General features: G+C 40.2%; 1 protein-coding gene across 2 annotated transcripts in view; it reads right to left on the bottom strand.

The window, feature by feature from the left end:
• Positions 1 to 2,846: 2,846 nt before the first annotated feature.
• Positions 2,847 to 17,784, bottom strand: part of LOC148038392 (uncharacterized) — a 70,677-nt gene continuing 55,739 nt past the window's right edge. Inside the window, exons 6-8 of one of the 2 annotated variants that reach the window (XM_087671384.1) lie at positions 4,482 to 4,649; positions 3,863 to 4,102; positions 2,847 to 3,462 (exon numbers count right to left, since the gene is read on the bottom strand). In XM_087671384.1, coding sequence (XP_087527510.1) covers positions 3,235 to 3,462; positions 3,863 to 4,102; positions 4,482 to 4,649 — 636 coding nt within the window. In that variant the 3' untranslated portion in view covers positions 2,847 to 3,234. The remainder of the gene's footprint in view (positions 3,463 to 3,862; positions 4,103 to 4,481; positions 4,650 to 17,784) is intronic. The other variant, XM_087671393.1, reaches the window with a different exon arrangement.

The raw sequence follows: 17,784 nt of genomic DNA, 5'->3' as shown, positions 1-17,784 counted from the left end.
AGAAACTTTTTGTACGACTTGGCACATTGTATTAATGAAGAGCACCTTGCAAAACAAAATGGATAACTAGGAATTTGCTTGATCAAAGTCTAAAATCTGGTAGTTTTTACATTTCAATTTTCATTTTAAACACATTTTGTTTAAGACTTAAATTATAACTTCGTAAAAGTAAAGTAGTAACAAAAGAGAACACATAAACATGTTATATAATGTTGAGAGCATAGGCATAGGAACCCTCCTTATGCAAGAGTGGATAAGGGCAGGCAAGTGTGAATGGTCCTGAGGGGAAGGGGAAACCCTAATAGTTGGGGCTATATAAACAGCCCAGGGGTCCTACATCAACTTTGGAGTGAGAGTGACCCAAGTTGTACTTTCATGAGCAACTAAATAAGCAAGACTTGTTCTTGTACTTGTGACCTATTCTCTCCCTCTTGTACACACTTCAATCTTGGCTTCCACTCTAATTTTCATATGGTATCAAATCCACCTCTGATCCTATAGCTTCCCTCAACCTCATTACACCTCTAAGTGCACATGAGTCTTCATATTCTTCTTCTTGCCTCTTGACCTCCATAGCCACAGCTTGACCCGCCTCTATTGGAGAACCTATGGAGAGCAAAGGAGAGCATTTTAGCTCAAGATTCCTCGTGGATACTTCATCCCCAACTCAAGGCGATTCGGCACGGCACTTCAAACGTAGAGATTGGATAGCCAGGAAGACGTCATTGCCAGAATTCGTGAATCTGGCAGAGATTTCGCTAATGCCAGTTCAGCTCCATGGCGCGGCCTATTGTGGGTGTAATCCCGACAGCTATCATAGGACTATTGTAGCCCCTATAGTAGGCCATCTCCCTCTAAGAGGGTTTGATCTAATTCCTCTCCTACTTTCTGTTGTGCTCAAAACCCTAGCTGTGGGTTTCCTGGCAGCCATAGTCAAAAAGCTTCAAGCTTTCCTATTCTCACTTTTTTTAATCTAGGCATTATCAATAGTGATTCTAATCACTAGAAAACCCTTGTCAAGATTTGTTACTACCCTGTGGAGGTTAAATGAAAAGTTTCTTCTCATTCCATGGGCACTACTAAGCTCGTAAAGATCAACCTTCATTATGAGTAGAAGAATGAAAGTTGGTACAAGTACTTCTTAGCACTATTGATGCATTCAGCTGATGTTTCCTACTATTTGCTACTGGTAAATCACAGCAATGAATATTATTGTACTCTCCTCTAATTCATCCCATAGCATAGAGTTGATTGATAAGCTATGTTCCACCAAGAACTCCTCTAATAGGCCACACTATCATGAGGAGCCAAAAGTACAGTCTAAGCTTACTTCACTAAAGCCAAGGAAAATAGTCAAGCACAAAAAAAGGGTTGAAAAGGCAAGGACCACCTAAGTCCTATTTTAAAATACTCCATGTGTATGATTTTCAACCATTCTCAACCTTGAAGTTTTAATTGTAAAATCTACATTATTGTCATCCTTGCACTAGTGGCCCTTGTAAATGATTAGACACTACTACTTGCACCAAACAAGTAGTAAGACCTTCATATGGCCTCAGCCTATATGCCGACCTTCGTCCTCAGATTCGTAAATTTGATAGTAGAGACTTTCATCCTTGGCAAGTACTCATTAAGCACAAAATGATGGAGAGAGGTGGGACTAGAGGTATCGATCCTACAAATCTTTCTGATGTGGAGGATGATCAACGTGCTCAAGCAATAATCATGTTATACTTAGATGAATCCTTGATTCATCATGTTGATCAACTCTCCACTGCCAAGGAAAAATGGAATAAGCTTCAAAAGCTCTTCTATGGTGCTACAGATAAAAACACTAAGATTTTCCTTAAGATTGAATTCTTCAGCCTGAAATACAAAGAAGGACAAGACTTGGGAAATTTCATTTCTCATATGAAAGGCCTCGTGACACAGCTTTCTTCAGTGCAAGCACCAATTCCCACACTTGTAACAACCCTAACTACTATTCCCAATCCTACCTTGGCAAGTACCAGCATTACCATGCGTTAGCCCCTCTTCCCTAGGCCCATTTGGTGTAATTAATGAGAGCTGATTTGGCAATTGTTAATATGCAACCTTCAAGACTATGCAAACAAGTCCCACATGTCCATGGCTATACAAATGTTGGCCTTACTTTCAATAACATTAATATATCAGATGCCAAGACTTGGCTAACCAATTGTTGCTTAGAAGGGAAAGGGAAGTCTAATACATTACCAAATGGGATAACATTGTCAAAATAGGATATATTGCGAGGCCAAAGAACAAAGACAAGGCATCCCTATCTGGCAAACCTAAAGAGGATGATTGGCTCTGTAGCACCCCATTGAGCATAACTATCTCAAAAAAGCCCCTACTTATAGTGGGGATCAAATGAGATATTCTAGGTCCAAATACCATCTTCTACATGAGTTGTGCTATAAAAGACCTAACAAGATTATCAAAAGCTTTCTCGAAATCCAGCTGAATCAACCATCTCCTGATTTGTATGTGTGCATATTCATTCCCCTTTGGGCATTCAAAATATCATGCAAAACATTCTTTCCCATACTAAGCAAGATGCTCTTTTTTTTAAATTAAGTATAATTCTATTAATTAACAAAACACAAAATTCCGAAGCATATAAGTAGAAACGATCTATATGGCCAACAAGGGAATCTAAGAAATTGCAATGTGCAAAGAAAGCAAATCCTATCAAGGAAGAGTATCTGCTAGCATTGAGATGCTCTCTCTCTCTCTCTCTCTCTCTCTCTCTCTCTCTCTCTCTCTCATATCCAACGGTAGTAATTGGCAATTAATTTTTCATTTAGCTCATTCAAGATGAAAGAACTGTGTTTCCAAAAATTTGACACAAAATGATCGATACATTGGAAATGAATGTAGATTACACTCTGCCAATCAAATGTATATATGCTCAATACAATGAAACCAGTGTTTGAGCCGAACCCATCTGTACTCCGCAGAAATAAACTCATCTGGGGTATAATGGCAAAAATTTGCTGAGGCAAGGCAATCCTCCTGCAATGTGCTTCAGACATTGGCCCATGTGGCAGCCAATGAACCCCATCTATCATGTACGGCATCATGCTGCCTTTGAGAAGGTTGGAGCTATAGAAGCCTTTTACCCAATTCTTTTACATGATAGTGTAGTCAAATGTAGGATGGAAACTGCTTTGAAATTCTGGTTGCCTTCTTTCTGAACATCTTTCTAGAAAATCAGCCAATATTAAGACATTGTAATTCTAACATCGATGCTGCTGATTCTTGTACATCACTGAAGTCTGACAAAGTAGGCACAACGAGAGTCTCCATGGCATGTGTTAGATCCCTTATTTCTCCACCCAAAGCTCTGAACTCCCGCACCATTCTCTGCATTTTGCTCTCATGTTTGCTACGCTCTTGCTTATGCAAAGCTTCAAGGTCCCGTAGTATGTTCTTGTTGCGCTGGATTTCAAAGCCAAAATGTTTAATCATGATATCTTCCTAACTGTTGTAATCTAAAAGACACCAGTTGTAAAGGAAGGACAAGTTGCAGGATAATGCAAGTGTTCTACTTCTTTAAATGGTTCCAAATATGTCAAGGTTTTCTCTGTTTTTCAATGCACCCATGTAAGGTGTCAATATTGTCCTCTCCAACTTTGCCAAGTTTCCCTTTAATGCACCCAAAAACACATGGGGCAAGTCAATTCTTGTTTTTTTTTAATTAAGGATGAGAATCATTTGAGTACACATGCAGCTTCCCTGTTCTTAGTGCACAGTTTGCTCCGATTGTCTCTGACTTCTAAAGTAGCACACACCTTAGAGAGAGAGAGAGAGAGAAAGAGAGAGAGAGAGAGAGAGATGCCTGTGTACAGCATGCTAGATCCCTTTCTTTGTTCTGCTTGAGCTCATCGCGGGTTTGTGCTGCTCGTTGGAGGAGGATTGCCATCTCTGTTTGCTGCTTTGCTCTCAAAGCTTGCTCCTTCAATGCAACTTCAGCATGATAAGCCACAAGTGTTGATTGGAGTTCTTTCATCTCTTTACGGTCAGCATGTCGTTTAACTTTTTGTGCTTCTAAATATTTACCTTGCTTGCCAAGGAATGTCTGCAATACAGCAATTTTCATGTCAAGACCCAAGAAAATTCAAATCATGATAGTCAATAATGCATGATGACCATCAATCACTATCTATTTTGAATAAAAACCAATGTTCTTTCTCCTCCACTTCTCAACTCAAGTCCTGGATACAAATACCATCCCAATTTATGAGCCATCAATATTCCTGTAGTGTCACTTCGAACATCTAGGTGAGCTCTAGGGGTAATCATGAGACAAAAGAGGGTTATAGCAACTTCGAGTACAGTAAGTCATGCAGGAAGAAAAAATGTCAGAGATTCAAGGCTAAACAGCATAGGCTGGATACAGAAGAACCTACTTTCGTATGTGAATGCAATTACATTGGTGCAGGTAATCTGGTGCATACCTGGACTTTTCTTTCATTAAGAAGCTCTCTGGATAATTGTGGCTTCTTGGGCATTCTTGAAGCCATTTTATTTCTGAAGCTCTGTAAGGTCATTGCATGTTGTTGCTTCAACATTTGAGCATGTTCAATAACTTCATTGTGAAAAACCTTGAATCTTTCACTCCAGAGCTGCAATGTACATTTGTATGGATCAGGACTTGCAAAAGCAGAGGGCCCATGCACAGAATTTATATATCTGAAGACAAGATACTTCTTGTAGAACAGAAATCAACAAAGGAAAGCATCAGACAGAACTTGACTTCAGCATGCGGGAAAGCATTCAGCATTATATACCAGAGATGTCAAATTTGTCCACAGTACCTTTCTGCAAACTCCCATAAGCCTAATAAAATTTTCTCACAATTTAAAACACCTTGTATTTGGTAGATGTGTTAAATCTCCTATAAGTCTGTAAAATGGCACCCCTGCTTTCATTAATGAAAAATGCTTCTGAGTCAAGGTTCCTGGTAGATATTTTGGGTTTGACTCTTTCTTGAAAAGGTGTAAAAGGGCTAATAATATCTTTACAAGTATTCACATGGGAGCTCAGTATATAAAACTAAAGTAATAGTCTTCGAGCCACTATTTTGTCAGAAGTGGTGCAACAATGGAAGCATAGACTGTTGAGCTAAAAATGCATTAGCTTTACTTAAACAGCCCCAAAACTTGCTTAATTAATGAAGAAACCTTGTTTATTTAAAAGAAACGCAATCCTAGAGAGTTTCCGTATCCCATAAGCACAAACCCACTTGGGAGGGCCAAAACTTTCTATAAATATGTATGCTGCCCTCCATTCAGCCCTCAATCTCGTTTTTGTAGATTTCAAGTGTTTCAGCTTGCTGTCCACACCCGTTCGCGAAGGACATCTCAGCAGAAGCTGTCCATTGCTGTCTACATCAATTGGCGCCTGATTTCCAACCCTCTTCTCGCAGTTTAGAGCTAATCCCAGCCAAGCGACTGCTGTTCCTGCTCAGACCTGCTGCCATACTACCCACCACGTCATCTGCAGCCTGCATTTGGCAGTTTTCTCTCTCCTCCAACTCTCACCCAGCTTCTACAGGCTGTTGCCAGGCTGTCCAGCCTGTGTTTGGCAGTTTTCTCTCTCCTACAAGCTGTCTCGCCTGCGTTTTTAGACTTTCTCTCTCTCCTCACTGCTCTCTGCATCAAATCTAATTTCTCACTGTTGTGTTTGTTGGTGTTCAACATCCGAAGGCTGCCTTGCTGCAATTTGGGATCCGTTCAGAGTACAACACTCTCTCCAGCTCATTACTCCTACCCTGATCCTTGAGATACAAGAGTTTGAGGTTCAGTAGTCATTCACTACATAGTGTGTTTGTTGCATGAGCATTGTATATTCAGTAGTTATATCACTTCAGTTATTTTTTGTGTTCATTGTCTCTGAGTTACCCTAACCCTATCAAAGTTCTTTTATCAATCTGTGCTTTGTCATACAATTGTTATTTGTGTTTCTATGTCAAAGTATTTCTTTGCATGGTATCAAACCTTGATACTCTCTGAGAAATCTAGACCTTTGATTTGAAAGCTCTCCGCAAGAAGTAAGATTAACAGTAGGTTCAAATGACTTCAAATACATCAACACCAATTCAGTCTCCAAAACAACCTATGCCGAGAATCGAGCGAGAGTGGACAAAACAGCTTGCTCCACAAAGTTCCGACATGGTGGAAGACACTTCTGACAAAATGAAAGAAAGGCTATACAAGCTTTCCACTGAAGAATATCATGTGATCATGGACTTTAAACGAAAGAAGATTGAGAAGATCGATCAAAGGATTGCCCTTCGGGAGAAGCTACTCCATGAAAGTATACATAAATTTCTATCTTCAAATGTTGCGCATAAATCCGATAATGATGTCCCTCAAGGATGGGCCCCCTATTAGAGAAAGAGATCCAGAGTATGTTCCATTATTTCATCCTCTTCCGTCCACTCCGATGCAAGGTACTTTAGATTTGTCTTTTGTTCCTTCGTCTTTTACCTCTTCTGTGCTTTACAATATACTGGCAGAAATCATGAGGAAGATAAAGTACAATTAGTTGACTACGGAAAAGGTTCTCTTGAGAACCAATTCTTGTATATTAACACACATCGTAGGGATTATAACAAAAAGCCAAGTACCTCTTTTTCTACCCTTGCTTCTTTTCAATTTACTTCTCAAAATCAGAATGAATTTGGTGTTTCTATTTCTACATTACATGGTGCATCATCATCATCATCATTTCATTTTCAATCATTAAATGGTAAAAATGAATAAAATGCATCTACATCTTTCACACCACAAATTCAAAACCCACCCATCTCACCACATTCTTCCGTTGCTTCCCCACTTCCCTTCACACCATTTACATTCCCCTATCAAACACCTCATGTTGTACATCACACCGCACTAGGGGGTTACGAAAACATAAGCACCACCTTTAGGACCTCATCCTTTCCTCCATTGGATATTCCACCTACTTCTTACGCACTTTCGGAATCATTGCAGCTTGGGTATCCCCCCCAGTCTCTCCTGAGTGTGGATCAGTTGGTACCACAGCTTGCCTTAGTGGACCTCCTGGTCATGCTATTGTGCCCCAGCCGAGCTTTGGACAAGGCTTTCGTGTCCCAGTGTCTCCATCTACATCGGCACCTTATGGAAACATTAATGTTCCAATGCCTCTGTATCAATCGGCACTCATAAGACACTCCCAGCCTATTTCTACCTACCCACCTTTTCCCCCTCATTCTTCCTATCAGACACACCCACCACCACCATCTTACTCTCCACATCCATCTTATCCCACTTTCCCAACACCTCATGGTTCCACCTCATCTTCTGCCAAGCATGCTTTCAATGATAAGGCTCGTTTTAACAGATCAAACTTTACCACTTGGTCGAACTTGATGAGACATGTTTTTAACTCCGAGAACCTATGGGATCTTGTACAGGGGTTGGAACCCCAACCCGATCCCGCACTTGTTCCATACGAGATTGTCCGCTCATGGAAGGCTAGGAATGCCTCCACTACTGTCGAGCTGATGCAGGGCTTATTGCGTGAGTTTCATTCTCAACTTCAGCATTTTGACTTAGCGTCAGAACAATGGGCACACTTGACTGACCACTAAGTAACTCGGGATAGGACTCGTCATATAAATCTTGACCATGAGCTCCAACTCTTTAAAATCACTGACCGAGATGACTTGAAAGTCAAGTTGGCTAAGTATCGATGACTTGCTAAATTCTCCACTACGGGGACTCCCAAGTCCTCTGACGATCAAGTCACATTGTTTCTAAACAAACTCCCTATGAAATACTTCAATTTTGTGGAAGGTATAGTTTCAAAGCCTACCATGCCTACTTTCTATGAATTTGAGTGTCAGTTGTTGCGTTACGCACGGTTGTTTGATCAATTTCATATGAATTCTTCCTCAGAGAGAGCTTTTGTTGCTCATTCTCAAAAGGGGTAACAAGGGAAGGGCAAACAAAATCTAACTATAGTTAAGTCTAACCGACTCAGTTATTACAACACACAGAGAGTGACAGCCAAGACGATAAATGTCTAGATAAGATCGCTCATGTCGGTGAATATACTGATCATGATCTTGATTCTCAACATAACAAATTAAAGCAAGAACCAATGTAAAATGGAGAGAGGCAAATGACACAATACAGGGTACTTTAAAATATACATACCAATGCCTATATCAATGCTTATACCAATGTGAATATTTGCACATTTTCCAATCTATATACTAACATAGTTTTAAAAACTACAATCGAAGTTTTCCCTTTCTCTATAAGCTTGTGGTGGATGAAAGTGTACTGAGAGCGAGGACGAACTCGTACATGGAAAAAACATTGAGATAAGAACCTCCACTCAAAATCAAAAACAAAAATAAATCCAAGGAATCACAAGGAAACTCCCAGTCACAACTCAAACAAGAGTGGCAGAATGTACCTAAAAAGAATAGGTATTGTCAACATTGTCAGAAGACTGGTCATTTTGACGATGAGTGTTGCTCAAAGGCCAAAGGCACAGCACCCAAATCTAAATCTTAGACCCCCGCCCCTCAGTCGAGCAACCCCCAACCAAGGAGACAAGGTGATGGCAAGGGGCAATTTAAAGGTCAGACTCATATGCCACCGCTCAACCATCTCAGTCGACAACGTTCTCAACTCCAAAGGGCTTGTCAGACTAGTCTGCAAAGGCCTACACCATCTCCATAGAGACAACAAATGCAAGTCTCGTCCACATCTGTGAGTTGCCTCCTAATGAGGTTACCGCAAAGATCCACTTGTCACAGCCAAGCACTTTAGCTCCTGTTTGGATTGTGGACAGTGGAGCTACACATTATATGACTCTTATAGAGAACATTTTCCGTATCCGAGCCTCTACAGCCGAGCGGGTCCGCGTAGGAAACAACACCTCGGTCAAGATTCAAGCTCAAGGTAGTGTCTATTTTGCCACTAACAAGGGTCCGAATCTGGCTTCGCTGGACAATGTATACCACGTCCCCAGCTTGGGGTGAACTTATTATCTGTTCAGCAGCTTTGCCAATTGAGGCAAACAATTTTCTTTACATCGACCACAATTGAGATCCTTGACTCTCAAACTGGTTTAGTGATTGCTCGCGGTGAGGCACAGCCTAATGGCCTTTACCACATGACTCATTTTCTGACCAAGCCGACAGTTGAGGGCTCCGTGTTCCATAGCTTCCAGGCATTAGCCACATCTCGAGAGCCTACAAACAATGAGCGTATTTGGCACTTTCTCTTGGGGCATATTGGTTGACTCTCTTTATGAGTTATCCCGCCGTCAGTTGCTTGAGGGTCTTTCCCGTCTAAAGCTAGATCGTGATGTCTGTAAAGCTTGTCAGCTCGGAAAGTAGCACTGTACCCCATTTCTTCAACAGTCCACACATTGTGCTAAGGAGCCTCTTAGATTGATTCATGTTGATCTTTGTGGGCCAATATCCACTGCCACCTTACATGTGGGTGTACTTCATCAAGCATAAGTAAGATGCTTTCACATGTTTTTCTACTTGGGTACTGCTGGTTCATAACCAGATTGGACGTCACGTTCGTTGCATGAGGACTGATAGCAGTGGTGAGTTTATCTCCCACAAGTTTTCCGAGTTTCTACTAAAGCATGACATCTCTCGCCAGCTTACCTCTACTAACTCTCCCTCTCAGAATGGAGTCGTAGAGCATAGGAACCGGACAGTCATGGAAATGGCACGCTCTATGCTGTTCATAGAAGAGCTTCCTGAGCACCTTTGGATCAACACTGTTAACACTTCAGTATACATTCTCAACTAGTGCCCGACTACGACTGTTCCTAAGAAGACCCCGTATGATGTATTTTTTGGCTCTCGACTTGTCATTTCCCACTGTAGAGTCTTCGGGTGTTGTGCCTACACACACACGCGCCTCATGACAAGATAGAAAGATCCCTCCCCGAGCTGATCTCCTTATTGTCAGTTCTAAGGCATTTCACAACCTATGCCCAATTTGGTTCTCAACCAATGCAAGCCATCTCTGAAACATAACCAAGACATCTTACTTAAGCTTAATGGGATAAGCCCAAACTTTACGCGAAAAATCATCAATAAACGTCACAAAATACTTTGCACCACCATAGACTAACAAGGCATGGGCCCACAGACATCTGAATGTACCAATGCCAAGGGCTCACTCATGCGTGTCCTACCAGACTTCTTATGCATATTCCTAGTCTGTTTGCCATAAAGACAATGCTCACATGAATCAAAACATGTATAGTCAAAGGGCGGTAAGTACTGCAAACCAAAAAGCATTTTCATTTTCTTCAAGGGTATATGGCCCAAACGGACATGCCAAAGAAATACATGTGAAATGGAACTGACTAACAAAACATAGTCAACAGAGAACCCATCAACTATAAGATAATAGAGACTACCAACCTTGGTACCTCTAGTAAGAAGAAGTCTGCCACGGATGATCTTCCAGGCAAAATCCCCAAATGAAACATGAAACCCAATATCATCAAGCTGCCTTGCAGACATAAGACTGCATGTAAGCGTAGGTATAAGGCGTACATCCTGTAACAAAAAAATACTGCCAGTAGAGAATTGCAGCCATACATTCCCAATGCTAATAATAGTAAGTAACCTGTCATCACCCAAGAGAACTAAACCAGAGACTGCGGTAGGAATGGAACCACTCGCAACATTGGTGTAATATGAAATGAAGCACCAGAATCCAAAAGCCAGCACTGCGTATACATAGAGTGAACCTCGGTCAACAGCATAGCATCACAAGAACTAGCTGTAGGTATGTACTCCCCATCGGAGTCATCAGTCTGCATGACTTTTATCTCCTCAATTTTCACACGAATTTCGCAGGCATAATACTGCAATCGGAGAACTTTTCCTGTACTTTGTCTTTCCCCTTCTCTTTGTGCTTCTCATTGCGCAACTCATGACACTGGGCGTATGTGACCCTTCTTGCCACAATGATAACATGTCACATAAGCATTTCTCGCAGGGCACACCAAGCTCATCAAGACCGATATCTACCATCTCTAGTAGCATAAACTAGAGATGAGTGCTTTTAAGCACTAAAGCACATTGCTCAATCATTTTGCTACTGGTATTTACTCAATTTAAGCTTTTCATCAGAAAATTAAAACCATTAAGTGCTCTACTTCATTTTGTAAGGCTATGTGTACAACTATAAACACATAGATCCTAAACTTGTGTTGCTTGTTGCATATCATGTGTGGTTTCTTTCAAATATCTTCGTCAATGAAATCAAAGAGACGAGTATCATTGTACTCTCCTCGAAGTCATCAGCAACAAGCGTTGAAATCATAGACCATCCTTGTCCAGCACAAGGTTGAAGCCTAAAAAGACCATTAAACCTCGGAAGAAGATTGCACATAAGAAAGGACCACCAAAGTCATATTTTGAAGTACTACATATGTATGATTTCCAGCCTTTCTCTTCATTGCAATTTTGAATATCAATTGTTTGTAAGGATGTCCTTGATTTGCTTCCACATTCAGTGGCAAGTTTGTAAGGGACTAGACATTGCCCTTGTCTTAGCAAGTGGTAAGGCCTTCCCAATGACCACAAATATGCTGATGTCCACCCTCAAATTCATAAATTTGATGGCAAAGATTCCACTCATGGCATGTACTTATCAAGTACAAGATGATGGAGAGAGGGTATTGGCCTCTCATTCAAGACACTAGAGCTGTAAATTCTACAAATCTGGTTGATGTAGAGGATGACCAACGTGCCCAAGCAATCATCATGTTACACTTAGATGAGTCCTTGATTCATCATGTTGATCAACTAAATACTGCTAAAGAAAAATGAGATGAGCTTGAAAAGCTCTATGGAGCCGTCATTGGTATCAGATTCAGTCGACGGGTTTCAGTCGACGGGTCTTACGAGTCCCGTTATTCGTCTCAGTCGACGGGTTTCAGTCGACGGGTCTCGCCGTGAAGCCATTGGTCTAAAGCGCCTGGTGACACGTCACATAAAATTTGACGTGACGATTACCTACGTCACGTATTATAAGGCGGGGAAGCTATCCTTTACAAAACGCTGTATGCTAGATCGCGCGACGGATTCTGGCTGGAGCCCGTCTATAAACGCACCAACGGACCACACGTTTTTTTTCCCCTTTTCACAGGCTGAAACTGAAGCTATTTTCTGATGTATGTGTGATCAGTCGACTGCACGTTTTGGCATTCTTCTCACCAGCCTCGACTGCACTTGCATCACAAGTACAAGCTCAGCAGAGAACAAGTTCAGGAAAGGTGCATTGATGGCCTGCGTGATTATTAAGAAGGGGGCTGAATACTAGTCATTTCTGCAAAGAAGCTCCATTTCCTGCGTGACTGACTTTGTTCGGGCAATAAAATTTGTTCCTTACTCTTCGGGTTTATTTACAAACCAGCAACAACTGCCTGCCATTAAAATCAGGGAAGTACTTCACTTTGTATGCAAATTTCTTATCTTTGCTTTCCAATTCCAGTGTATTAATGGCAGAAAAAGGGAAAGAGAGAGTAATGGAAGGTTCTAGTCCTGGAGACCACCCTATGGTAGATCCCCATGAACCAGAAATGCAAGAAGAATAGTGGGAAGAATTTTTTGCTACACGAGAACAATTTGATGATCTTACTGCTCATGTGCAAGCTCAGGGGGTTCAAATGGAATTTTTAACCCAAACACTCACTGAAATAAAATCTCAATTAACTTTATTGTTAGAAAGAGATAAAAATAAGATAGAAACCTCGGATGTCCCATCTTCATCGAAAGATTTAGATGTGACTATGCGAGATCCTAAGGAACCCCACCATAAGTTGAGGGATAATCCAGTTTTAAAGGATATGAAACCTCCTCAGTTTCACGGGGAGGAAAAAGATAGAAATAAAGATACAATCTTTAATTTCCTCCAAAAATGGGAAGATTTACATAAACTTAAAAATACCCCACCACATCTCCAAGCACTGGAGGCTAGTTTAACTTTGGGGCCCAAAGCATATAAGTGGTGGCGAACTTTAAAGGAGGCAAATAAAATACCTGAAACTTGGGCTCAATTTGAATCCGTCTTTTTGAAAGAATTCCTTCCTGAAAATGAAATGGAAAGAAATTGGGAAGATTGGGATTATGTCAGACAAAAGGAAAGACCTCTGCTGACATATCTGGAGGAATATCGTAAGATAATCCTCAAATTGGAAGGAATAGATGAATTTCAAAAAACAAGAGGATTCATTAGGGGACTAGATAAAGCCTGTAAAAAGGAAGTAAAAAGGAGTTCACCTAAGACGCTAGAAGAGGCAATTAAATTTGCATTAATCAATGAAGATAATCTGCGTCCAGGTACACTCACTAGTCTCACTGATACGGAGCCCAAGTCTAAGGAATTGGAAACCTCAAAATTTGTGGGCAAATTTAAAAGGAAAATGCCATTCTTTAAGGGTAAAAAACAACCTTTTGAAAAGAAACCATATGTGAGGCCAAAGTTAAGTCCTGATGACTTTGATAAGGCCAAAAAAGAAAAGTTGTGTTTCAATTGCCTATCCCCTAACCATGCTGCTTGGAATTGCCCTCAAAAGAAAAAGGGGGAAGACAAAGGAAAGGATAAGAACAAGGGCAAGGGAAAAGAAAAACAAATCCATGTAGTGCAGACCTTAGAATTAAAGGGGCATGAAAAGTATAAATCTTTAGAGGTCTTGCACATGGATGCACAACACAAGTGTTGTATGTCAACTTCTATGTGGCAGCCTACTTTTGGGCCACATGATTTACTTAGAGTACATGGATTGATAGCTGGAAAGAGAGTTAGAGTCATGATTGATGACTCTGCTACACATAATTTTATTAATTATGCACTTGTCAAAAAATTGAAACTTCCCCAACAAAAGAGTGAGCATCAATATGTTGTTCGTATGATGCAAGGCCAAGACAATAAAATATGGCATACAATGGTATCCAATTTGGAAATTGAGATTCAAGGATATAAAGATAAACTTGATTTCCAAATTATGAATATGGAAAGAGCGGATATTGCTCTAGGGAGGGAGTGGCTATGGGGATTGGAACCATCCTTAAAACGTAGTTATCACCATAATACACTGGAATTTGAAAGGGATGGTAAGACTTTGGTTATTCAAGGTGAACATGAAGTATCTAATAATCCTTTGTTGTGTTCTACTGAAGTTCAGAAGCTGATAAAGAAGGAAGTTTGTGAGGTATATATGTTATGGTCTCTTCCTGTACAGAACACTTTTACTTTCTGTAATATAAAGCAACAATTTTTTTATGTTTGTGAGTTGAATGTTAATAATGAATTAAGTAGTTTGTTAGATGATTTTAAAGATGTGTTTCCTTCTGATTTACCAAGTGGCCTTCCACCAGATAGGGGTGATATAAATCACCCAATTGACATAAATAAGGATACATACCCTATTTCTAAACCACCGTATAGGTTAAGTGAAACACAGCATCAAGAAGTTGAAAGACAAATTAAGGATTACCTTGATAAAGGGTTTATACAACCCAGTAATTCACCTTGGGCTTCACCAATTTTATTGGTAAAGAAAAAAGATGGTTCTATGCGACTTTGTGTTGACTATAGAGCACTTAATAAAATAACGGTAAAGAATAAATTTCCTATGCCCAGAATGGAAGATCTTTTTGATCAATTGCAAGGGGCAAAATTCTTCACAAAGATAGATTTAAGATCAGGTTATCACCAAGTAAGAATTAAGGCACAAGATGTTCCCAAGACAGCATTTCGTACTAGATACGGGCATTATGATTTTTTGGTGATGCCTTTTGGCCTCACTAATGCACCAGCTACCTTTATGAAGCTGATGAATAGTGTTTTACAGCCCTATCTAGGACATTTTGTAGTAGTCTTCTTGGATGATATCTTGATCTTTAGTAAATCAAGAAAAGAACATTTGGAACACTTACAATTAGTATTCCAACTGTTAAGAACACATTCCCTTTATGCGAAGAAAACTAAATGTGAATTCTTTGCACAAGAGGTCAAATATTTGGGGCATATTATCTCGAAAGAGGGAATCAACATGGATCCAGAAAAAGTAAGGGCAATTATTGAATGGCCATCTCCAAGGAACCTGGAAGAGCTGCAGATCTTCCTAGGTTTATCTGGATTTTATCGTAGATTCATTCGAGATTATGCCAAAATAGCTGTTCAAATGATTGACCAACTTAAAGGGAAAGGAAAAAGTTTTTATTGGGGAACAAACCAAAATGAAAGTTTTCAAAAACTTAAGGTAGCTATTGCTACAGCTCCACTACTATTAATTGTGGATCCCAATAAACCGTTTGTGGTTGAAGCTGATGCCAGTGATAAGGCGATAGGCGCGGTCTTAGTATAAGAAGGTCGACCAGATGCTTTTGAAAGCAAGAAATTAGACCGTGCAAAACAGAATTATTTTATTTATGAGAGGGAGCTGTATGCAATAGTACATGCAATGAAGAAATGGAGGCACTATCTGTACGGTGCCAAACTTTTGATTTTATCGGATCATGAAAGCATTAAGTGGCTTAATGATCAACCGGATTTACACGGGCGTAAAGCCAAATGGGCCGAACTCCTCCAAGAGTTCGACTATGAGATAAGATATAGAAAAGAAAAGGATAATATAGTAGCTGATGCACTCAGCAGAATGCCCATCATTAATGAATTGAGTTTTACTCAGTTCACTTCCAACTTGCTTGAATCTTTAAAAGGGAAATGCCAGCTTGATCCGGCATATTCCAACATATAGGAAGCAATAAAAAATGGGGATCCAAATGAAAGTGCTTCTACTGAGGAAGGAATATCTGACGATGTTCAACAAGAAAATGGAGCATCAGGGGTTGCTCAAACTGGATTCAAGTGGAAGAATTTTACCATTGATAATGGTTATTTACTCTACAAGGGTAGGGTATGTGTCCCGAAAGATATAGAAATATGGCGCCAGATACTCTTTGAGTGTCATGATACCCCTAGTGCGGGACATCTAGGAGTTAATAAGACTTATAGTCTTATTAAAAGACAGTTCTATTGGCCTGGAATGAATAAGGACGTCCTTGACTATGTGGTCAAATGTAATAAATGCCAGGTTAATAAAGCTGAAAGATTGAAAATGGGAGGACTTCTCCATCCACTAGAGATTCCTTCGGCAAAATGGGAGAGTATCGCCATGGACTTTATTGTTGCTTTACCCAGAACACAGAGGGGGCACGACTCTGTGTGGGTGATTGTGGATAGGTTAACCAAAATGGCTAGGTTCATTCCAACTTCAACTGATGTTAAAACACCAGAATTGGCTAGATTGTTCGTAGAGAACATATACCGATTGTATGGCCTTCCGGCAAATATAGTTTCTGATCGGGATAGAAAATTTGATAGCCAATTTTGGCGTGCGGTATTTAGGAAATTGGATACTAAACTTAGCATGAGTACGGCGGATCATCCGCAAACAGATGGGCAAACTGAAAGGGTTAACCAAATTCTTGAAGATATGCTTAGGGCATATGTAAGTAAAAGGCAAACTAATTGGGAAGAGTATCTACCGATAGCAGAGTTTGCATATAACAGTGCCAAGCACTCTTCCACTGGATATAGTCCATTTATGTTAATGTATGGGTTTCAGCCCAGAGCTCCTTTTGCAGTAGGACTGCATAAGGAAAAGGTTCAGGCAACCAAAGACTTTTTGGAGGATATGAATAATATGTTAAAATTTGCTCAAGAAAATATTAAAAAGGCTCAAAACCAAGCTAGAGCATATGCAGATCCTCACCGAAGAGACATCTCCTTTGAAGAAGGAGAATTGGTCTATCTTAAGATGCCTGAACAAACTAAAACTATGAAAAAGAGACAATGTCCAAAGCTTTCACCAAGGTATTGTGGTCCTTTCATAATACTTAAAAAGATGGGAGAATTGGCTTACAAGCTCCAACTACCTGCTGGTAGTAAAATACATCCAGTTTTTCATGTAAGTAAATTAAGGAAAAAGCTGGGTGATTTGGATAATCTAAGCTTAAATGATGACATTGAGGAGCTATTCAATGACCAATCTAATCCACATGAACCAGAAAGAATATTAAATGTTCGTAATAGACGAACAAGGAATACTATTTATCAAGAATGTTTGGTTAAGTGGAAAGATTGTTCAGAAGAAAGCTCAACATGGGAGCGAGTAAGTACTTTAAAGAAAAGGTTTCCCGATTTACAGTTAGACCTTCCAAGTATCGTTTTCGAGGACGAAACCGATTCTTAAGGAGAAGGAAATGTGACATTAATGTGACATTAATGTGATATTTAATGTGAAATTAAGGTCACAAATATTGAATGTGACATTAAAGTGACATTTAATGTGACATTAAGATAAATCAAGGGGAACACGCACGAGGATGACCGTCCAGGCTCTTGGGCGCCCGAACGGGGTCAAGGGGAGCCTAGAACTAAAGAGAGTCCAAGAATAGTAGGACTCACCAAGGTTTGACGGCTGGCAATCGGATCACGATGGTCTGGCTAGCAATATACTAGGCAAGGCTTGGAGGTGAAAGGAATCACTCGTGCTCATTCATCCGGACTGCTTTCTCTGGCTTTTATGGTCTTCTTCAGAGTCATCTGTCAAGGATGCTATTGCTATTCTCCTAAAAGCTGTGAAAAAGGTGTTACCTACCCTTGTAACCACTCTTACCAACATTCCAAATCCTACCAAGTACCATCCAATCCTGTTTGGATGAAA

This window comes from Lygodium microphyllum, chromosome 3, assembly GCF_053477565.2.
Source record: "Lygodium microphyllum isolate KBCC chromosome 3, Lygodium_microphyllum_v1.1.10, whole genome shotgun sequence".
Classification (NCBI taxonomy): Eukaryota; Viridiplantae; Streptophyta; class Polypodiopsida; order Schizaeales; family Lygodiaceae; genus Lygodium; species Lygodium microphyllum.
This window is presented reverse-complemented; position numbering and strand designations above follow the sequence as displayed.